Source organism: Salmo trutta, chromosome 30, assembly GCF_901001165.1.
Source record: "Salmo trutta chromosome 30, fSalTru1.1, whole genome shotgun sequence".
NCBI lineage: Eukaryota > Metazoa > Chordata > Actinopteri > Salmoniformes > Salmonidae > Salmo > Salmo trutta.
Genome location: NC_042986.1, coordinates 8,760,407 through 8,783,338, shown reverse-complemented (window position 1 = coordinate 8,783,338; position 22,932 = coordinate 8,760,407). Strand labels below are relative to the sequence as shown.

The following is a 22,932-nucleotide window of genomic DNA, read 5'->3' as shown; positions in this document are numbered from 1 at the left end:
GTAACATAGAATGTACCTGCCATTAAACCTGCAGGCACCTTCAGTAATGGTTTTCAGAAATTCTTAGGAAAGGGAAAAACCTGCACTCGCTCAATAGTATTAAGAAGTACAATACATTTGAATGCTGTGGTTCTATATTCTCTCCTCTAACATTTCTTTGTTGTAGCTCAAATTCTTTCCTCTAGTGTCTTGCCCTTAACCCTGTCTCTGAACCTTCTGTTTAGCTGTGTGAATATTGCAAGCGTCTGGGTGCTACCATCCGCTGCCATGCTGAGGGCTGCTCACGGTTCTACCACTTCCCCTGCTCTGCTGCCAGCGGCTCCTTTCAGTCCATGAAGCTGCTGGCTCTCCTCTGTCCAGAGCACATAGACAAGGCTGAGGAGATGGGTAAGGACACCTCCCAATGTTGAGGTCCAAAGCCCCAACTCGATCATTAGGTTATGCTCTGTAACTGTGAGGTACAGTATGTGTGTGTGTGTGTGAGATTTGGTCACTCGATCTTTTGGTTGGTGTATGTATGTGTGGTCACTTGATCATTTGGTTGGCTAACTCTGGTTTGTCTGCCCTCCAGCGGGTGAGGAGGCATGGTGCGCCGTCTGTGACTCTGCCGGGGAGCTGCTGGACCTACTGTTCTGTACAGGCTGTGGGCAGCACTACCACGCCGCCTGTCTGGAGATCAGCGCCACACCCATACAGAGATCAGGGTGGCAGTGCCCAGAGTGTAAAGTGTGCCAGACATGCAGGTGAGTGTCTCCTTGCTGCCCAATGGATAATCCATTTTTTAAATGGAAAAACCACTCTCTTTTTACAGATACACTTACTTTTTTTTTTTCACTGGGTTGATGTGCCCTCTGGGAAACTGTGAAACCATCTACCCACATGCTCCCAATTAGTAGGGGCAGGGGTTTCCCTGATCATGGGACTTTTTCAGGAAAACACTCTGGGCTGTTCTAGTCTATTGCATCTTAGAAACAATGCATACAGCTGTTACTGAATCAAATCACGCTCTCTCTCATTTTCCAGGCAACCAGGGGAAGACTCCGTGATGTTAGTATGTGATGCCTGCGATAAGGGCTACCACACCTTCTGTCTCCAGCCAGCCATGGTCTCTCTTCCCTCCGACACATGGAAGTGCAGAGTAAGAGTGTGCTGAACCGGAGCTGATATTGCTACTCCTGCCGTAGTCTCCTCTGTTAGGGAAGGAGGATCCTGCTGCCCTATAATTGAAGTCCTTACCCATGTGTTGACAATAAACACATTACTGTAAATGGTTAAAGTTATTCATCTGTTCATTTGGATGACAATTCTGTCAATGAAAGTGTGAATATGCGAGAATATAACCTTCTCTAGGTGAACGTATCGGAAAAGAATCACTGTGTGGTTCCTGTGTGAATAAACTCTTTAATTTCCCGCTGTGTATCCCCCATCTCAGAGGTGTCGGGTGTGTACGGACTGTGGTGCTAATGGTCTGACGCAGCCCGGCTCGGCCCAGTGGTTTGACAACTATGCCGTGTGTGAGGGCTGCCAACGTACCCGCAGTTCTACGTGCGGCGTCTGCGGCAAGGCCTCGGAACCACCCGTCGCTCTGCCGCGTTGTATCACCTGCAACAGGTATGTCTACCGCCTCAGAAGGAATCGAGTTGTTAAAGTATTTTACAGTAATCCGGCCTAGACCCTCAGCCTAAACAACAACCGCGGTCATTGCTAACTTTTTATGTAGCACTTGTCCCGCTTTCGTTCATTCATTCTTGACCATTCCTCTGTCATCGACCTAGGTGGGTGCACAGTGAGTGCTCCTCTACGTCGGAGCCACCTGAGGAAAAGTGCATCTGTTCGCTCTGCCGAGACAGAGAGCCTGCGCCAGACCCTGTCACACAGACCAACGGACAGACGGACACAATGGAGATGCAGCCCACAGAGACGGGGTCTGAGGTGACGATAGAAGGACGGACGGACACCGTTGCCGAGATGACAATCCAGGCGGACGCAGCAGCTGAAGTTCCGATGGAAAGGCAGGCGGACGTGTCTGAGGAGGTGACTGTAGAACAGGCGGAGACCAATACGGACAAGGAGGTGCCCATGGAGCTGGGTAGGTTGACTTGACTGTTTTTTGTTGTTGCTATACTTGATAAAAGGGAAGCGTTAACAGTTAGCTCCATCTCTGAAAGAGCGGCACGACAAACTCTACCCACGTTCTTACCTAAGCCATCCAATTTCTGTGACCCGCGATAGAATGGTAGTACACAGAGTGCATGATGGGAGTGGTGAAGCTGACTTTCTTTTCAACAGGGACGGAGGCTAAAGTGGTAGAAACGACTGAGAGCACCATGGAGGTGGTGCCTCAGCTGGAAACGGAGGAAGTCCCTGCAGAACAGCCCATGGTCCAGGCTGAGGTTATAGAAGAATGTCAAACAACCGAACAACAGGAGGCTCCTAGTTTACCTGTGGCTGTTGCGGAAGAGAGAACAGAGGATGCTTCCAACCAGATGCCCCATCCCCAGGTCAGCTATGTCCCTGTCCTTGAGTCTCCGGAGTCACCAGAACAGCAACCGCCGCAGTCACCAGAACCAGCACCGGTAGTGCAGCTCGGCCCTGACCACAGAAAGGAGAAGGAGAGGGAGGAGGAGGTCAAGCCCTCAACAGAGCAGCAGTCCACACAGGAGGAGGAGAAGATGAGCGGTGAGGGCATGTCTACCACCAAGCCATCCATTCGGGACTCGCCAGAGTCACCGACCCCTCCCATCTCCATGCAAGAGGCGGAGCATGTTTCCATGGACACAGATGAGGCGGGGCTAAAGGAGGAACGCTCAGGGTCTCCCATTCCTTCTGCTCCACAGGCCGACACACAGGAGGCTGCTCCTTCTACTGTGGACATGGAGGACAGGGGGACTCACTCTGAGGAGGAGGAGGAGTTTGTAGAAGAAGAGGAGGAGCAGCAGGGGAAGGAGGCAGACGGAGAGGGTCATCATAGTCATCACAGAAGGGTCAAGATCAAGCAGGAGCCCCAGGACCCCACGGAGGAGCAGGAGGAGACGAAGCCTGATCAACTCCTCCTGGATGAGATGTCCAACCAAAGCCACCAGAGTCACGGGGACGAGAGCAGCTCTGGCTTCCTGGGCTCCCCGGCCGAGAACGAGGCTGAGGCAGAGCCTGACGCACAGGTAATGGGGGAAGACACATTGGCGTTTATAAATCACGTTTAAAACCTGACCTTTTTAGCTTGGCCTTTTTAAAAGGGAAATCTGCAGTTCAAACAATAACAAGGTGTGTAGCAACCGCAGAGTGCCCTTTTAATCAGTCATTTTGTTGTTCTAGACATCCATGGAGTTTTATGCTTCTATTTTCATCCCTTTTACTGCTTTTTGTTTGCTTTTACATTCATTTTATTGTTTTACTGTTTAGTGTGTTGCAATTGTAAATGCAATTTGAATAAAGCTCGATTTTGATTTGACAGCTGTCCATGGAGCTTAGCCTGATGCCCACCGGGCGCTCGCGTTCCGACTCCCTGCTCACTGAGACGGACGACTCGCTGCCCTTTGACCCCCTCAAACCAGACGGGGAGAAGAAGAGGAGAGGCTCTCCGGGACGCTCCCGGGTCAAACAGGTACGGTCCAGTAACAAGTCGGTGTCCAAAGACAATCATCACTCATTCAAAAGTCTAACTCTGCCATAGGGCTTTTGTTGTTATGATAGACCCATTTCACAATGACGTTGAGATTCCAAAACTGTCTCTGCCAAATGTTCTGGGTTATGTGTTGGCTAATGGCTAGATGCAGTGGTCTTACTCATCAGTTCTAAAACCTGTCAGTTATGTGATGAGTTACTGACATGGTTGGTGTTGGTCTTTTCAGGGGCGGGGCAGCAGCAGTTTCCCGGGGAAGCGGCGCCCTCGCGGTGGTGGCGGTGGGAGGGGCCGTGGCGGAAGGAACCGCCTCAAAGCCATGGCCTCCTGCATCGACGCCTTCCTGGTGAGTAAAACCGATCGATGACCCCGGAACATTCAGACGTTCAAACGTAATTTATTCACTAGCTCGCTCACTCCCTCACTTCATTATGTCAACATTGAACCTTACCGTAGATACAAACCACAGCGGCAAATTGTCATGGAACTCTAGAATGTTTGGAACTTGATCTCTGTCTAAAGTTCATTCGATACAGATCACTTGATTGTAACTTGATATCAGAATGTGATTGGCTCTGTGTTATTGCTTATCCCAGCTGAGCATGACAGCAGCAGACACTGGACTGAGTAAGGAGGAGGAGGAGGGGGAGGAAGATGAGGCTATGCAGAACACGGTGGTGCTTTTCTCCAACACCGATAAATTTGTCCTGCTTCAGGTAATTCTGGTCTCATGCTTTTCAGTTTGATATTTTTCCAGTTCCCCTTTGGCATGTACCATGTCAGACAATCTTCGACATTTTTAAGCATCTTCACTGTAACCCAAGCTGTCTGTGTTTTTCCCTTCTCTCTTTCACGTCCTCTCTCTCTCTCAGGACATGTGTGTGGTGTGTGGCAGTTTTGGGAAGGGTGTGGAGGGGCAGCTGTTGGCATGTGCTCAGTGTGCACAGTGTTACCATCCATACTGTGTGAACAGCAAAGTAAGCAACTTCTTTATTCTTTATAACGTCTTTATACAGCTAGTCTTCCTACTAATATTACATAGCGTGCCTTTCGTTGATGCTTTGCAATAGGCCACTATAAAGAAATAAAACTAAAGTTCAAGAGTTACAACACATGTGCCTCTGGCTTCATCTTGATGCCATTTTCAGAAATCAAACGTGAACTGTTAAATGTGTTATTTGTGTTTGAATTTTTTCCCCACTGTATCCCCCCTTCTCCTTCCTCCTGCAGATGACTAAGATGATGCTGCGTAAGGGCTGGCGTTGTCTGGAATGTATCGTGTGTGAGGTGTGTGGCAAGGCCTCGGACCCGGCCCGCCTGCTGCTGTGTGACGACTGTGACGTCAGCTACCACACCTACTGCCTGGACCCACCCCTACACACTGTACCCAAGGGGGGATGGAAATGCAAATGGTAAACATGAATCCCAGCTCTTTCTCTCTCTCTTCAAATATACCCATAAAGAAGCAACGACAGCAACTCTTTCACCGTGATAGCCTGTTCGGTCATGTTTTTGGGTCTGAATAAGGTTGAAATGGAAATTCACTTGTACCAGATTCTGCATAGTATGCACACACAAAAAAATTTCCTGAAGCCTATCTTTTTACTTTCTGTTTCTCGGTTACATCTGAACTTATACATTTTCACGAACAGTACCAGCAACAAGAATTACACCACTTTTTTGAACATTCACCTGTCTGATAGTGTACTTGAACCTGATTGCTCATTGTCCCTGTTGTCTGTTCCTTGTGTAGGTGTGTGAGCTGTATGCAGTGTGGTGCCAGCAGCCCGGGGTTCCACTGTGAGTGGCAGAACAACTACACCCACTGTGGCCCCTGTGCCAGCCTGGTCACCTGCCCTGTCTGCAGGGAGAACTTCATGGAGGAGGAGCTGCTGCTGCAGTGCCAACACTGTGACAGGTGGGTACCACTCATTACAACTACACAAACATTGTTAACAAACTACAGTTTTGGCAAGTCGGTTAGGACAGCTACTTTGTGCATGACACAAGTCATTTTTCCAACAATTGTTTACAGACAGATTATTTCACTTGTAAGGTGAAATGTAAACTTCCGACTTCAACTGTATGTATGTACAATTGAAGTCGGAAGTTTACATACACCTTAGCCAAATACATTTAAACTCCGTTTTTCACAATTCCTGACATTTAATCAGAGTAAAAATTCCCTGTCTTAGGTCAGTTAGGATCACCACTTTATTTTAAGAATGTGAAATGTCAGAATAGTAGCAGAGAGAATGATTTATTTCAGATTTTATTTCTTTCATCACATTCCCAGTGGGTCAGAAGTTCACATACACTCAATTAGTATTTGGTAGCATTGCCTTTAAATTGTTTAACTTGGGTCAAACGTTTCGGGTAGCCTTCCACAAGCTTCCCACAATAAGTTGGGTGAATTTTGGCCCATTCCTCCTGACAAAGCTGGTGTAACTGAGTCAGGTTTGTTGGCCTCCTTGCTCGCACATGCTTTTTCAGTTCTGCCCACAAATTTTCTATGGGATGAGGTCAGGACTTTGTGATGGCCACTCCAATACCTTGACTTTGTTGTCCTTAAGTCACAACTTTGGAAGTATGTTTGGGGTCATCGTCCATTTTGGAAGACCCATTTGCAACCAAGCTTTACCTTCCTGACTGATGTCTTGAGATGTTGCTTCAATATATCCACATAATTTTCCTTCCTCGTGATGCCATCTATTTTGTGAAGTGCACCAGTCCCTCCTGCAGCAAAGCACCCTCACAACATGATGCTGCCACCCCCGTGCTTCATGGTTGGGATGGTGTTCTTCGGCTTGCAAGCATCGCTTTTTCCTCCAAACATAACGATGGTCATTATGGCCAAACAGTTCTATTTTTGTTTCTCCATTTCTCCAAAAAGTACGATCTTTGTCCCCATGTGCAGTTGCAAACCATTGTTTGGCTTTTTTTATGGTGGTTTTGGAGCAGTGGCTCCTTCCTAGCTGAGCGGCCTTTCAGGTTATGTCGATATAGGACTTGTTTTACTGTGGATATAGATACTTTTGTACCTGTTTCCTCCAGCATCTTCACAAGGTCCTTTGCTGTTGTTCTGGGTTTGATTTGCACTTTTCGCACCAAAGTACGTTCATCTCTAGGAGACAGAACGCGTCTCCTTCCTGAGCGGTATGACGGCTGCGTGGTCCCATGGTGTTTATACTTGCGCACTATTGTTTGTACAGATGAACGTGGTACCTTCAGGCGTTTGGAAATTGCTCCCAAGGATGAACCAGACATGTGGATGTCTACAATTTTGTTTCTGAGGCCTTGGCTGATTTCTTTTGATTTTCCCATGATGTCAAGCAAAGAGGCACTGAGTTTGAAGGTAGGCCATGAAATACATCCACAGGTACACCTCCAATTGGCTCAAATGATGTCAGTTAGCCTATCAGAAGCTTCTAAGGGCATGACATTTTCTTGAATTTTCCAAGCTGTTTTAAAGGCACAGTCAACTTAGTGTATGTAAACTTCTGACCCACTAGAATTGTGATACAGTGAAATAATCTGTCTGTAAACAATTGTTGGGAAAATGACTTGTGTCATACACAAAGTAGATGTCCTAACCGACTTGCCAAAACTATAGTTTGTTAACAAGAAATTTGTGGAGTGGTTGAAAAACGAGTTTTAATGACTCCAACCTAAGTGTATGCATGTATATTAGACTAAAGAGAAGAGGACCCAAGACATATCCTTTAGGGACCCCCGTTCTACTGTTTTGGCTGTACCATGTTAATGCTTTATCCAGAAAGAGCGGTATCTCTTTCATCATGTGTTTCTCTCCATGTAGATGGGTGCACGCGGTGTGTGAGAGTCTGTACACTGAGGACGAGGTGGAGCAAGCCTCTGATGAGGGCTTTGCCTGCACCTCCTGCACTCCATACGTCCCCAAACCCATAGGTAAGCCTATCAACTTAAAACCAGTCCATTTGATTAGAAGAAAGTGAGAACGGTGACGACATGAAATGTGTTCTGTAATTCTCACACTTCCCTCCCCGGATTGTCTGCAGTAACAGTGGATACGACCTACATGACAGCCATGAAGATAAAAGAACCAGGTTGGTTTTCTCTCTTTTTAACTGTTTATATGTAAGGACACATGACGTTTTTTCACCTCCCAAGGTGCCTTACACCGACCTCTTGTAGTTTTAACAATCTGCACATTTTTATTTGTATGTATCCAAGTAATTGTTGTTTTGTGTAGCAGAAATAGCACTCACTCATCAAATGTTTGTGTAGTTTTATCAGTCGTCAACCCTCGCTCCTCCCTGTCCCACCCAGAGCGTCAGTTCTACCGGTTGGAGGGAGTGTGGCTGACCGAGACGGGCATGTCCCTGCTGCGTAGCATTTCTATGTCTCCCCTACACAAGAGACGGCAGCGGCGTTCCCGCCTGGATATGCTGTGTGGCGACGGAGGGCATGACGGCATTGAGCTAAGAGAGGGCGAGGGAGACGGGGACGAGGGAAAAGGTGGGTGGACTTTCTGCTGTTTTGTTTCTCTAAGTGACCGGGGTTTCTATAGGAGGAGGATGAAATTGCTCCATGCCTTGACACTGATCGAAGGTCAGATTTGCCATTATCCCCTGATGGGTTTCAGGTTTAGATTTGGGGTTGCAAACTGATCCTAGATGTGTGTTTTGAACACCTTCTATCAAGAGTTGTTAGATAATTTTTTTTATATGCTTTGAAAGGTCATCTTGGACCTTATTGATTGACATTTTATTGTTCTTCAAGAGGTGATTCCTTACCTCATGCATGTTTGTGCACCCACTTCGGTCTGTCACTTCCTCTGCATTGACCATGAATCTCTCGCTCTCTGTTGTTCCAGGCTGTGGGGAGCCCATGGAATGTGAGACCGGAGCCCCTGGTGTAAAACAGGAGCCTCCTGGGAGCCCAGACAGAGAGCTGGGAGCAGAGGGAGGTGGTGAGGGGATGGAGGAGGGCCTCCTCAAAGGAGGAGTAGAGGAGACTGATGATGGGAAGAAGAGGAAGAGGAAACCCTACAGACCAGGTCAGAGGGCACTCTAACTAGACATATTGGTTAAAATACTATTTGTTTCCTTTGCGACGCTTTAGCCTCGCTTGATCGAGCTTGCCTGGTGCAATGGGACTAATAGAATAGTCCTAAATGTGCAGGTCTGGCACTCCAGACAGACTCAATCAAACACGGAAAGTATTTGAAAGAGAACATACTATTAGAACCCAGGTCTGTCCTACAGACCCCTGTAGTGAGAGCATATCATTTGTCACCGCTCTATGACGGTCACATTCAAATAAACATTTATATTTCCTGCAGGGATCGGTGGCTTCATGGTGCGCCAGAGGAAGTGTCACACGCGGATGAAGAAAGGTCTGTTTCCCCATCTGTCTCATCTGGCTGGAGACGGGACAATTGCTACAGATGGACGGACGGGAGAGAAACCAGCCCTAGAGGAAGGCAAGTTACAACAGCCACCTGCTGCCATTCTACTGGTCAAACACTGAAATATCCGCATCTGTTGGAGAGAGGTCAAAAAATATAAGAAACCTTTTAGGACCGCTGCGGAAATAAGTTATTGTTGTTGTGCTTTCATGTCTCATCCTCTGGGTTTCAAATGTACATTGTGTCGATGTGTGATTTTATTTGCAACCCAAAACAAAATGTTTAAATATAATTCAACTCCTGCTTTCAAAATTGCCATTCTGAAATGACACGTGTTGTTTGTTGACAGGGCCCCACCCAGACACACCTATAGATGGCCCCCCGGAGACTAAGCCAGCTGAGGGAGAGGGGGAGCAGGCCAAGAAACGACGAGGCAGGAAGAAGAGCAAACTGGAGGACATGTTCCCAGCTTACCTGCAGGTACATTCTCTCTCGCCACCACTCACCATGGGCTATTCTAAAGACTTCAGTTAGCAACCTAAAGGAACCAGTTTCCCGGGCACAAATTAAGCCTAGTGGAATACAAAGCATGCTCAATTGAGATTCTCCATTGTAGTTCCTTCTTAGTCCAAGGCTAGACTTAAATCTGTGTCTGGGGAAACTAGCCCGCAGTGTCGAGAGACCAACTCCCGTATAGGACTAGCTAACATCCGAGTTATCTATCTCTCTGTGCAGGAGGCGTTCTTTGGTAAACAACTGATGGACCTGAGTAAGAAGGCTCTCCTGGTTCCCCCAGGACCGAGGCATCATGGTGCCATGGGTCTCCTCCGACCTCCAGTGCCCCATGCACCTGGGGCCAGACCCACCGCACCTGACGCAATGGAGGCCAGGGAGCGAGCGATGGGGTCTGGGATGCACCTGAAGCAGGAGGGGGGTGAAGGATCCCAGCCTCAGGGCGAGGGAGCAGGGTCGTCTTCGACTGTCAAAGAACCGAGTTCGACGGACCCTCAAGGCACCGACACGGAGAAGAATGAAGGTAAAGAGATCACGGTGATGCTGAAATGTTGCAGATTAATAAAAGGGATACTTGACCAGCCTAGTGTGCAGGACCTTATTTTCTTTGGGTGAGAGATCTGGAGTTGCAGGTATTTAGTTTTGCCATATGCTGCCAGTTTGGTCTTGATGGATGCTTTTTCCCACTAGTCTAACATGCCTCCTGTTCTGTCTCTCTCCCAGGTCTTCCTCAGGGCATGGAGAGTCAGGACTCTGAGCAGTTCTTCAGGAAGGTCCTGGGAACGTCAGAGGGGGCCTCTTTAGGAGGGTCTCTACAGAGCAGCATGATGCCCATCCTGGAGGGAGTCAAGGGGGAGATGAACCGCAGTGGTCTGCCACAGAGGAGCCTCCTCACTGGTACAGGCCTAGACAGCTCACTTTTATAGGAAGTGGAAATGAGTGTGACGTTGAACTTAAGACATCTCACTAAGAGAAAGGAGTAGAAAATGTGAACAGCGTGATGAAATATGGAGCAATAGTTTGTTGTCGTTAAGGAACTGTTAGGCTCATGGTAAAGCAGGACATGTCACTCATACAAGCTGATCTCTTTCAGGGTCGCTGCCCTCAGCTGGTGTGATGGACTCCTTCCCTGGACTCTCTCAGTCTCCGTTCTTCGACATGCGGGACCGGGCAGGTCTGTTCAGTCCAGACGGGGGAGAGGAGAGCCCATGGGCGACCCCCTCCACCCCTGCCACACCCTCCACTCCCCCTACCCCCGGCGAGGTAGATGGAGACGGGCTGTCCTATAACCAGCGCAGCCTCCAGCGCTGGGAGAAGGACGAGGAGCTAGGAGAGATGTCCACCATCTCCCCTGTACTCTACGCAAACACAAACTTCCCCACTCTCAGACGGGACTACCCAGGTGAGTGGATGGAGGGAGATCTTAGTTATAAATAAATAAAAAAGACAATGAATAAGTGGACTTTTCTCATTTTTAGGACATGTTTGCTCTGGATGTGATGGTGCTTCCAAAGTTCTAATGAAATAAACTTTTTTGTTATCTCTGAAAATTAAGCAAATATCAAATGTTTTGACTTCAGTTTACCGGAATATACAGTACTATTCAAAAGTTTGGACACACCTACTCATTCAACGGTTTTTCTTAATTTTTACTATTTTCTACATTGTAGAAGAATAGTGAAGACATCAAAACGATGAAATAACACATGGAATCATGTAGTAACCAAAAAAGTGTAACAAAAAATCACAATATATGAGATTCTTCAAAGTAGCCACCCTTTGCCTTGATGACAGCTTTGCACACTCTTGGCATTCTCTCAAACAGCTTCATGAGGAATGCTTTTACAACAGTCTTGAAGGACTTCCCACATATGCTGAGCACTTGTTGGCTGATTTTCCTTCACTCTGCGGCCCAACTCATGCCAAACCATCTCAATTGGGTTGAGGTCAAGTGATTTGTGGAGGCCAGGTCATCTGATGCATCACTCTCCTTCTTGGTCAAATAGCCCTTACACAGCCTGGAGGTGTGTTGGGTCATTGTCCTGTTGAAAAACAAATGATAGTCCCACTAAGCGTAAACCAGTAGGATAGCGTATCGCTGTGGTAGCCATGCTGGTTAAGTGTCCCTTGAATTCTAAATAAATCACAGACAGTTTCACCAGCAAAGCACCATCACACCACTTCCTCCATGCTTCATGGTGGGAACCACACATACGGAGGTCTGTTCACCTCTGCATCTCACAAAGACACAGCGGTTGGAACAAAAAAATCTCACATTTGGACTTTCCACCGGTCTAATGTCCATTGCTCGTGTTTCTTGGCCCAAGGAAGTCTCTTCTTATTATTGGTGTCCTTTAGTAGTGGTTTCTTTGCAGCAATTCGACCATGAAGGCCTGATTTCACGCAGTCTGCTCTGAACAGTTGATGTTGAGATGTGTCTGTTACTTGAACTTTGTGAAGCATTTATTTGGGCTGCAGTTTCTGAGGCTGGTAACTCTAATGAACTTATCCTCTGCAGCAGAGGTAACTCTGGGCCTTCCTTTCCCATGCTTGATGGTGTTTGCGACTGCACTTGAAGAAAGTTGTTGAAATTTTCTTGATTGACTGACCTTCATGTCTTAGTGGACTGTTGTTTCTCTTTGCTTATTTGAGCTGTTCTTGTCATAATATGGACTTGGTCTTTTATCAAATAGGGCTATCTTCTGTATACCACCCCTACCTTGTCACAATACAACTGATTTGGCTCAAACGCATTAAGAAGGAAAGAAATTCCACAGATTAACTTTTAACAAGGCAGACCTGTTAATTGAAATGCATTCCAGGTGACGTCACGAAGCCGGTTGAGAGAATGGCAAGAGTGTGCAAAGCTGTCATCAAGGCAAAGGGTGGCTACTTTAAAGAATATCAAATATAAAATATATTTGATTTGTTAAACACTTTTGGTTACTACATGATTCCATATGTGTTACTTCATAGTTTTGATGTCTTCACTATTCTACAATGTAGAAAATAGTTTAAAAAAATAAAGAAAAACCCTTGAATGAGTAGGTGTGTCCAAACGTTTGACTGGTACTGTATTTAATGTAAGTTGTGATCCTCTCTCTTCTCTCTGACAGACTGGTCCAGTCGGTGTAAACAGATCATGAAGATCTGGAGGAAGGTTTCAGCTGCAGACAAGGTTCCTTTTCTGCAAAAGGCCAAAGACAACAGAGCAGCTCAGCGGATCAACAAGGCACAGAAGGTGGGAGTTTAGGCCAGATAATTGATTCATAGGGCCAGCTTTCTTGATTCATAGGGCCAGCTTCCTTGATTCAGATCAAGCCCATGCCTGAACTAAAACATATGTTTGGAATTTCCAATGACAATGCTTTTAATGCACTTCAAGACTTCATCTGGGTCCAAGAAACCAACCCAAAGAATACGTTTGTCACTGTAAGGATGTCTACATACAGTCTCCTTGCCTTTTTCTAACTCTCTCTTCTCTTATACAGCAGGCAGAGAGCCAGGTGTGTCGGCCCATCAAGACAGAGGATGATGGTGGTGTTCGGGTCAAAGGTGAACGTCCAAGCCTGCACCTCCAGATCCCCCCGCCCTCAGGTTCTGTCTCCAACCCCTCCCAGCCCAGCTCGGCAGAGAGCCCCTTCCCCTTCCACCCTGACTCGGGTTCCTCTTCCGTTTTCTTCCCCGACGGTCCTCTCAAGACCCCGGGCTCGGCATCGGCAGATATGAGGACAGATCCCTTTGCCAAGCAGCCTCCCCAGTCCCCCCACCCATCTCACCACTCCCACCCCTCCACCCCATACTCCTCCCACCAGGCCGCCTCCAGCCCCATGCAGGGTCAGGCATCTTCCTCAGGTTACCCCCATCCTGGCCCGCAGGGCCCTCTTCAGGGACGGCCGGCCAGCCTTGGCCCCTTCGACATGCACCCAGGGACTCCCCGGCGGGCCCAGCAGGTGGACCCATTTTTCAGGCCACAACAACAGATCCAGTGTCACCTGCCCCAGTCACAGCAGGGCTCTCAGGAGCACCTAGGCCCCCCAGAAAGCCCTCGGTCCAGGGGTGGAGGGCCTGGGGACTCCCCTCTCTTCTCCCCGCCCCACACCACCCACTATGGAGACCCATTTCGAGGCCAGCAGCAGGGGATGGGGCGTCCAGAATACGGTTCCTCCCCCTCCCATGTGTCCTCACCTGCTGGGATGGGACAGGGGCAGTACAGGGCTGATATGAGTGGGGGACCCTCTCCCCGCTCCTCCTCCACGGGACGCCAGGACCTGAGTAACACGGGCTCCCCTGCAGGGATGCTGGACTCTGGGGACGGCTTGTTCAAGGCTCCCATGACGCCTCGGATGCACCAAGGGGACAGCGGGGTGGTACTCAACCCTGGAGCCTCACCCAACCACCACTCTGAGGGCTACCGCCAGTCCCCATCTACCCCGTTTCAGGACCCCTATGCCCAGCCTCCTCTCACCCCCAGACCCCAGTCTGGGGATAGCTGCTCCCCCCTCCCCCAGAGGCATCCCCAGGCCCAACAGGAGTCCTGCCCCAGGGTCCCCTCCAGCCCCCAGTCCCAAGGCAGTTCCCAGTCCCCCCTCACTCCTGGAGCCCTCTCCAATGATGCATTCTCTGTCCAGTCCCCGGCATCCAACTCGCGCTTCCAGTCACCTGACCCCTACTCCCAGCCCCCCTCGCGCCCCCAGTCCAGGGATCCCTTTGCTGCTTTGCACAAGCCCCCCCGGCCCACCTCGGCTGTCCCAGAGGGCACCCCCAGCTACAGAGGCTCACCTCACCCCAACCAGCCTCCCTCACTCCCCCCGTCCTCCATCCCTGTCGGGGACCCTCTCTCTGGGAAGCCCTCTGGGCCGCCTGGGTTCAGCCGGGGCCCCAACATGGCCTATCAGATGGCCCAGCAGCAGCAGCAGCAGCAGCAACAACAACTCCTCCAGCAACAGCAGCAGCAGCAACAACAACAACTTCTCCAGCAGCAGCAGCAGCAGCAGCAGCAACAACAACAGCAGCTCCAGCAGCAGCAACAGTCCCAGACTCAGGCCATGGGTGCCAACTTCCACTCCAGGATGCCCCCCCAGCAGGACCCCACAGCCCCCCAACCCCCGGATGCACCTCAAACCCAGGGGACTATGTCCGGCGCCCAGGAGATGCCTGACATGTCAGCGGTTCAGGATCCTTCACTACTGGACCTTAGTCCCTCTGAGCTGGAGAAGCAGAGACAGGTACATGTTCTGTTTGCTTTGCTTTAACAACGATCTCATTTATTCCACTATGACTATGGGGCTAATCTTCTAAGAGTCCTTCAACATCATAAGATAAATAATTGTCCCTTATTGTCATTCATAGGCCTGATTATAACCTCTGACGGGTGTTTCTTCTTCTTCTGATAGCGACACAAACTGAGGGAGTTGTTGATCCGACAGCAGATGCAGCGAAACTCAATCCGTCAAGAGAAAGAGGCTGCAGCAGCCAGCAGTGCTGCCCCCTGTTGGCCCGGAGGAGACATGGCAGCCTATCAGCAAGACAAAGCCCGCCGCCGTGCTCCACCACCCTACCCACAGGTACGCTATAATATGTCGAACAACATGTCCGACATCAACTTGCATCAACTTGGGTCAGGCTCAAAATGTTTTGAATCTGAGTGGATCTGGGGAGGTACTACTTAAACCTGTACAATAAGAACACACTTGTTTTCCAAAAAGTTTTCTACGTTTTGCCCTACTGAATATGACCGTGGTAATGTCTCCATTTGGCTGGTGATTCTCAGCGGTTTCTTAATATTTTATTTGAATTGCCCTTGAGGGGATTAATAAAGTTGTAATTGAATTGAATAGTAGGCCCTTGTTGTTTGTCCCAATAGGACCGTGCTGTTGCTGGTGCCCAGGCAGCATTGGCAGGGAAGATGGAAGGTGGCCGTCTGCCACCCCCAGGAACCCCTGCCATGATGGACCCCAACCAGCTCAGGTATACACTCAAATCTCTCCTTTCTTTTCCATCTGTGTTTTCTCTTTCTGAAATGCCCACACAGCTGTACATTGAAAGAAATGCCATCAGGAGTTATTTCAGCCAAGATAACCCTTTTGTGCACAACGTAAGTTTTGACATTTTGTCTGTATTTGTCTTTTGTAGACAACCAGGGCCCCCCAACCCCCAGGGCATGTATGGTCGACCTCCGTTCCCTGGCCAGTGGCAGCAGGGCCCGGGTCCCCGTCGGTTCCCCCAGCCTGGCTTAGAGGGTGTGGGCCCCAGGCACAACCTCAACGCCCCCCTCAACATGCAGCCCGGCATGGACCCCGGAGGACCCCCACCACAGTTCATTGAGCTGAGGCACAACTCTCAGAGGCTGCCCCTGGGGACCCAGTTTCTCCAACGTGGGCCCCAGCAACGGCCGCGTCTCTATATCCCCCAGCAGCAGGAAATGGCCCCCGGCCAGTTTATTCATCATCCAATGCCTCAGGGTATGGACCCTCAGACAGAGGGGGTCAGAGACTCACGGCTGGGGCTACAGCAGGGTAGTATGAGTCTATTACTGCCACAGCAGAGCACTGGCCCCTCACAGCAGCAACCCCATCTTCAGCCCCACACAGGCACTTCCCAGACCGCTAACGCTTCCAGTTCTCACTCTGGGCAGCAGCAGCACCAGCCTCCCCAGAACTCCACAGAGTCCCAGGCTGGAGCTTCAGGGGACCCTAATGTTGATCTCCCCGAGTCCGACCTGGAAGATCCGTTTGCCCCCAAAAGGCTAGGGAATGCCCCCGGGGATGGAGGAATGGAAGATGAGGATGACCTGGCTCTGGATCTAGACCCTGATAAGGGTGATGACGACCTGGGTAACCTTGACAACCTGGAAACCACAGATCCGCACCTAGACGACTTACTCAACAGTGACGAGTTTGACCTGCTGGCTTATACGGACCCCGAGCTGGACCAAGGGGACCCGAAGGATGTGTTCTCGGACCAGCTGCGGTTGGTGGAAGCAGAGGGTGAAACACCAGGTACCTCTGGAGCTCAGGACATCAAAGTGGAACAGAAACCAAAAGTGGAGGAAAACCCAATCTCAAACACGGGGGGTTCCACGTCGTCCACAACACCCCATCCCTCCTCGGAGTCTGCCGACACCTCCAGGATCAAGCTCGAGCCAGGCCAAGCGGTGGTGAAGGATGAGATGGGAGAAGCAGTCTCCATGCTCCTTCACACAAACAAATCCTCCACTCAACCAGAGAACCAGGGTGCCTCTCTGAGCTCTGTGCGGTTAGGGGGGCTCCCATACCCTCTTCCTGGTCAGGCTGACTCCTTATCCTCTCTGGGGGAGGACCCTTTGGGGCTGCCCGATGGAGGGGGACAGCACTCCCCAGCCGTGGATCTAGACAAAGTCGAGAGCTCTCTGGAAGCCAGCGAGCTTCCCTTGCTGATCCAGGACCTGCTGGAGCACGAGAAGAAGGAGCTCCAGAAACAGCAGCAACAGCAGCAGCTCAGCTCCCTCCACCAGGGGGCAATGAGGGCTCACATGGGAGGCCACCCCAACCACCAGGGGGGTCCTGGACATATCATGCTGACCCAGCACCACCGCCCCCAACCCCAGGGTATGATGGGACAGCCAGGTATGGTGCCACGCCCTCCACACCTCCTGCAGCAGCAAAGGATCATGGGACAACCAGGGATGACGCCACAGCACATGGCTGCAATGGCTCAGCAACAAGGCATGATGAGGATGGGGCATCCTGGGGGAATTCACCCAGGACTCAATCCGCAGCAGCAACAACAGATTAAACAGTCAACTCTGGGTGATAACTTCTTCCCTGATAAAGGTAAATAAATGAGTTCTCAAGATTGTTTGATCTTGTTTGATTCATGACTCTTGCATTAATCATGAGTCCTTGTTTGAATCATGACTCTTGCATTAATCACGAGTCCTTGTTTGAATCATGACTCTTGCATGATTCCTGAATCCTTGTTTGAATCATTTTCCCTGGTGTTTCTGCTTGCTCCTTCACAGATCTAGACAAGTTTGTGACTGACGACATCATGGATCCCATCGCCAAGGCAAAGATGGTGGCACTGAAGGGCATCAAGAGAGTGTTGGCACAGGACCCAATGGGGGTACCCTCTGGAATCAACAGACAACAGGTCTCTCTGTTGGCCCAGAGACTAGCGTCGGCACCAGGAACAGGAGACCCACAGGGTCAACTCGCATCTGGCCCATCTAAGGTACGGTGTCTCACTTGTCCAAACATAACCAGGACAATATGTGTTCATAATATTCATCCTGCAAAGCAGATCATTTGCTGTGGGATCCTCAAAACACAATCACTCTTGTCTGTTTATCTGATTTATGTATTTTGACAACTTTTTATTTTTAGGAAGGGGAATGCAGTGACCCAACACAATCGAGACCCAACCCTCCCCAGTTTGTACAAGGGATCATCAGTAAGTTCTACACATTTTTCAGCGTTATAATACTTACATATATTTGTTAGTTGATATATTCCAGTGTTTCCCAAACCTCCATTTGAGTTACCCCCAGCCATTGCACATATTTGATGTATTCCAGTACAAGCCAACCTGATTTGAATTGGTCAACTGATCCACCCCCCTGTTCTCCCTACCAGACGATGCAGAGCAGCACCAGTATGAAGAGTGGCTCCTGCACACCCAGCAGCTGCTGCAGATGCAGCTCAAGTTCCTGGAGGAGCAGATCGGAGCTCACCGCAAGTCCCGCAAGGCTCTGTGTGCCAAGCAGCGCACTGCCAAAAAGGCAGGCCGTGATTTCGCCGAGGCTGACGCAGAGAAACTCAAATTGGTCACCGAGGAGCAGAGCAAGATCCAGAAACAACTGGACCAGGTGGGGAAGACTCTCTGAAAATCCTTACCCCATCCATCCACCCATCATCATGCTCTCCTGTCTTAAAGCAACTGTCCAGTGAAAAATCTCACTTTTAAAAGTTCATATTCTGTTAACTCATACACAAATAATGTTTTTGACACGTGAAAACCTCACCCCAAACTTAAACTGTTAAAAATAAAATGCTTGCTATTTCCTCATGGAGGATGATGTCATCCTCCTGAGGAAGATGAGCTGGCCAATCAGCGGTCTACTCATATTCATATTTTTAATGACCAGTATACACTCACACATTCTGTTGTTGGTACGCCCATGCCTTTCCTACACAGAAAAGCTGCTTTGTAAAGGGAAACGTCAACGTTTTTCAACTTGCACTGTTTTCACATATGTTGAGGTTGTGTTGGGGTGGTGCTGTAGATAATGAATATGAATTTGCAAAATTGTGAAATTTTCCTTTAACATAATTATCATTTTTTGGAAGGAAAAACTATTTCACCCGTATTTCTAATTGTAAGTCATATTTTATAGAAATGTGGAAACACTTGACAGTTACTTTAATATTGGCTCCTGTTAACACCTCTCTTGTTGTGTTTCAGGTCCGAAAGCAGCAGAAGGAGCACACCAACCTGATTGCAGAGTACAGGAGCAAGCAGCAGCAGCACCAGCAGAGCTCTAGTCTCCTGGCCCCAGGGCCCTCCACCCAGGGGACCCACTTGCTCTCCAAGATGCCCGGGCAGATGATGATGGGTCAGCAAGGAGGTATGCCCGTCAGAATACCCCCACAGGGGCAGCCGTTCCTAGGAGGAGGCCAGCACCCTGGAGCTCTGGGAGTCAGATCCCCTGGTCCTCCTGCTGGTCCTCCTGCAGGGTTCTTCCCCCAGGGTCCAGGAGGAGTCCAAGGGGCAGACCCAAGACTTCTCCAGGAGAGACAGCACAGGATGCAGATGATTCAGAAACTACAGCAGCAGCAGCAACAACAGGCGATGATGCAAGGCCAGCAGCCCATGCCACATCCAGGTGTCCAACCAGGTATGTTGCCACAGCCAAGCGTCATGGGTAACTCTCTGATTAGTCAACAACAACCAAACCTCCAACAGGGTATTATGCCCAACCAGGCCATGGTGCCCCAGGGTATGGTACCAGGGCAGGCTGTGGCCCAGCCAGCTCAGACCCTGATGGGAGGCCAGCCTATGAACCAGCCTCCAGGCATGATGGTTGCTCAGCCAGGCATGATGGGGGCCCAGCCTGGCATACAGCAGCAACAGAGGCCTCAGGTCCTAATGGGCCAGCAGGGAGTAGTGGGACCCCCTCAGCACCATGGACTCAGAGGACCCGGCCAGGCCCAGCTCACACCTCAACAACAACAAATCCTGGCACAGCGCATGTTGGCGCAACAGAAGCTACAGCAGCAGCAAGTGGCACAACAACAACTCAGGCAACCACCACCACAGGGCTTCATCAGCCAACCCAACCAGCCTCACGACTCCCACGGAGGACTCTCTCAACCTGCTACCCCAGGTCAGATGGGATCTTCTCCCGCTTCAGCAGGGGGGAGCACACGGGTCACCCCGCAACCCACTGAGGGGCTGCAGCAGGGGGACGGTGGTATCCTTAGTCCCAGCTCCAGGACACCTCCACAGCAGGGTGGACCTGGACCTTCAACCCCTGGCCAGATGACCCAACCAGGGGCTTCTGGAGAGCAACAGGCGGTAGTGGGACAACAACAACAGCAGCAATACATGGCCCAGCAGCAGCAGGCACCACAACAACAACCGCCTCAAAATGCTCAAGCTGGACATCAACAGCAAGCAGGTTACCAACAGGCTGGCATGCACCCCCAAGTACAACAGCAGCAACCACAGCAGCAACAGCAGCTTCAACAACAACTCTCTCTACAGCGACAGAGTTCCCTCAATGCTGATCCCTCAAAGTCTGGTTTGATTACCGTCAAGCAGGAAGGACATCAGATGTGTTACATGGCCCAACAACAACAACAACAGCAGCAGCAACAACAACATAATCTTATGCAGCAAGCCCAAGACCCCATTAGACAACAGCAACATGACAATATGGGTCAGATGCAAAATGTGATGGGTCAACAGAACCACCCTGGTCAGCCTCAGCCCGTCCCTGGTATGCCAGGCCACCCTAGTCCCCAGCAACAGGCCCTCATGGCCCAGCAGCAGAAGCAGCAGGCCATGATGGGCATGCTTAGAGCCCAGCAGCAGGGCATGATGCCTGGCCAGAGGCCTGGGGGTCCACCTGGTCAGATACGCACCCCAGTCAATATCCAAACTATCATAGCCCAGAACCCCCAGCTCCGACACCTCACTCCCAACCAGCAGATCCAGCACATCCAGGCCATGATCCAACAGCGCCAGCTCCAACAGCAGCAGCAACAACAACAACAACAGGGCCAGATGCTGAGGCTCCAGGTGGGTCAAGGACAGCCAGCCCAGATGAGGCCCCAGGGGCCACTAGGACCAGGGCAGCAGGTGGGACAGGTCCAGAGGATGCCTGGAGGTCTGGAAGCCCAGCAGCAGCAGATGCTCTATGGAGGAGCTCTTGGGAAACCAGGGGGAGTGGGCTCCCCGCAACAACCAGGCGTGGTGACTCCTCAGATGCAGCAGCAAGGGATCACGGGACCTGTAGTCCAACAGCAGCAGCCAGGAGCCTCACCTCAGTACGCGCTGAGTGTCCAACAACAGCAGATGATGATGCAGCAACAACAGGCCCAGCAACACCAGATGATGAGAGGCCAGGTACCCATGGCTCGCTCCCCCATGGGGCAGATACGTGGTGGGCCCCCCCAGGGCCGCCTCATAAGGCCCATGTCTCCCCGCCAACCCTTGGCCAACTCCCCTGGTGACCCACAGCGCCACGCCATGACACAGGCGATGGGGATGCGTCAACCCAACCAAGTCATGCAACACCAGCAACAACCACAGATCCACATGGCTCAACAACGCTTCCAGGGATCTCCCTCCCACGCAGGCTCCCCTGGAGGATCCTCAGTCCAGAAACAGGAAGCAGGCATGAGCCCAGCTACCCCAGGAACGCCACACTCCACCCACGTTGCCTCTCCGTCTGTAACTGACGGGGTAGCTGGGAAAGGTAGTCCTTACAGTCAGATCAAGGCATCTCCTCTCAGGTCACCTGGAGCATCCAAGAGTCCCCTGGACTACCCTGGGCTTAAGGCCGGAAGTGGCGACACAACCCATAGCCAAATCCCTCCGAATGGGCCTTCGCCTCAGAAGGGTGAGAGTGGACAGCAGGGCCAGCAGCATTCACAACAGGGCTCAGAGAACCAGGGTGGTCCTCAATCTCCACCAGACTCCAGAGAGGGTGCTCTGTGTAAAATGACCCTACAGAACATCAAACAGGAGCCCAGAGAGGTGACTTGTGATGGAGAAGGTGGTGGTGGTCCCCACTCCGGGGCCATCAAGAGGGAGGTGACTGGGGAGCCGGTTGGAGGGTTTGGTAACACTGGTCCTGGACCAGGAGGTGACCCCGGAGCGCACGTCCCCAGGACTGAGACAGGACAACAGCTGCTGCAGAAGCTCCTGAGGACCAAGAACCTGCAGCTGGCAGCTCAGAGGCCATCTGACGGCATCCACAACGAGATCAACGGACACATCAACAGCAAGCTGGCCATGCTGGAGCAGAAACTACAGGGGACTCCACGCAACATGGAGGTGAGTCACATATATCCTATCCATTATGACTGTTCTCGTTTTTGCAAGGTAGTAAGTAGGTACTAGTCATAGAAATATACTTAGATTGTCATATTTTGATGGTACTAGTCCTCTCAAATGGGGCGATGGTGCAATTCCTTGCTTCATTGCTTTTGTTGGTCCTCATCACAGGATCTGCAGTCCATCACAAAGAGGGCTCCTGTTGCCAAGGTAAAGCGCACCAACAAGCCTGGAGAACGAGCGCCCCAGTCCCGTAAGAAGAAGAAAGAGGAGGTTGGGAAGAGCACTGAAGCCCTGATGAAACAACTGAAACAGGTAGGAGGAGATGACCTCTGAGGCTTGGTGAATGAACACAGAGCACCGGACCTTTTCTCACCAAAAAGTAGTGGGACATTTTAATTGAATGAAAGGGTGGCAATTAACTGTTGATTTTAGTGTATGCTGTATTATTTGCTAACTTTGATATTTCAATGAAAAAAAAAAAGAAAAACAGTAACAAATGCATTGCATATTTGGTAGGATGCCACTCTTTACAGTAATACCTAATTTGTCTTTGTTTTGTTTTTTTGTGACAAAAACTTCAATGTTCTCATTATTTTCACCCAGGGCCTTTCTCTCCTTCCCCTGATGGAGCCCTCCATCACTGCCAGTCTGGACCTGTTCGCCCCCTTCGGCAGCAGCCCGGCCGACGGCAAGGCCCAGCTCAAGGGCTCCTTTGGAAATGCAGTACTGGACAACATCCCGGACTACTACTCTCAGCTTCTCACCAAGGTACTGTCTGTTCAACAAGCTGATGTGTACAGCATAGACTTACTGTGGTGGTCCAGACTTCTCACCAAGGTACTGTCTGTTCAACAAGCTGATG

At 50.3% G+C, this 22,932-nt stretch overlaps 1 protein-coding gene across 4 annotated transcripts in view; it reads left to right on the top strand.

The window, feature by feature from the left end:
• kmt2d (lysine (K)-specific methyltransferase 2D) overlaps positions 1-22,932 on the top strand; it is a 40,572-nt gene that overhangs the window by 5,784 nt on the left and 11,856 nt on the right. For all 4 annotated transcript variants that reach the window (XM_029722513.1, XM_029722510.1, XM_029722512.1 and 1 more), the window contains exons 6-37: positions 225-387; positions 572-743; positions 1,024-1,138; positions 1,433-1,611; positions 1,776-2,089; positions 2,290-3,161; positions 3,455-3,604; positions 3,852-3,968; positions 4,219-4,338; positions 4,495-4,599; positions 4,853-5,034; positions 5,376-5,540; positions 7,440-7,549; positions 7,660-7,707; positions 7,931-8,119; positions 8,478-8,660; positions 8,946-9,086; positions 9,361-9,491; positions 9,747-10,047; positions 10,248-10,421; positions 10,618-10,926; positions 12,641-12,765; positions 13,016-14,752; positions 14,921-15,091; positions 15,391-15,494; positions 15,660-17,338; positions 17,527-17,738; positions 17,891-17,957; positions 18,140-18,372; positions 18,969-22,067; positions 22,239-22,382; positions 22,674-22,838. In XM_029722513.1, coding sequence (XP_029578373.1) covers positions 225-387; positions 572-743; positions 1,024-1,138; positions 1,433-1,611; positions 1,776-2,089; positions 2,290-3,161; positions 3,455-3,604; positions 3,852-3,968; positions 4,219-4,338; positions 4,495-4,599; positions 4,853-5,034; positions 5,376-5,540; positions 7,440-7,549; positions 7,660-7,707; positions 7,931-8,119; positions 8,478-8,660; positions 8,946-9,086; positions 9,361-9,491; positions 9,747-10,047; positions 10,248-10,421; positions 10,618-10,926; positions 12,641-12,765; positions 13,016-14,752; positions 14,921-15,091; positions 15,391-15,494; positions 15,660-17,338; positions 17,527-17,738; positions 17,891-17,957; positions 18,140-18,372; positions 18,969-22,067; positions 22,239-22,382; positions 22,674-22,838 — 11,976 coding nt within the window. The remainder of the gene's footprint in view (positions 1-224; positions 388-571; positions 744-1,023; positions 1,139-1,432; positions 1,612-1,775; positions 2,090-2,289; positions 3,162-3,454; positions 3,605-3,851; positions 3,969-4,218; positions 4,339-4,494; positions 4,600-4,852; positions 5,035-5,375; positions 5,541-7,439; positions 7,550-7,659; positions 7,708-7,930; positions 8,120-8,477; positions 8,661-8,945; positions 9,087-9,360; positions 9,492-9,746; positions 10,048-10,247; positions 10,422-10,617; positions 10,927-12,640; positions 12,766-13,015; positions 14,753-14,920; positions 15,092-15,390; positions 15,495-15,659; positions 17,339-17,526; positions 17,739-17,890; positions 17,958-18,139; positions 18,373-18,968; positions 22,068-22,238; positions 22,383-22,673; positions 22,839-22,932) is intronic.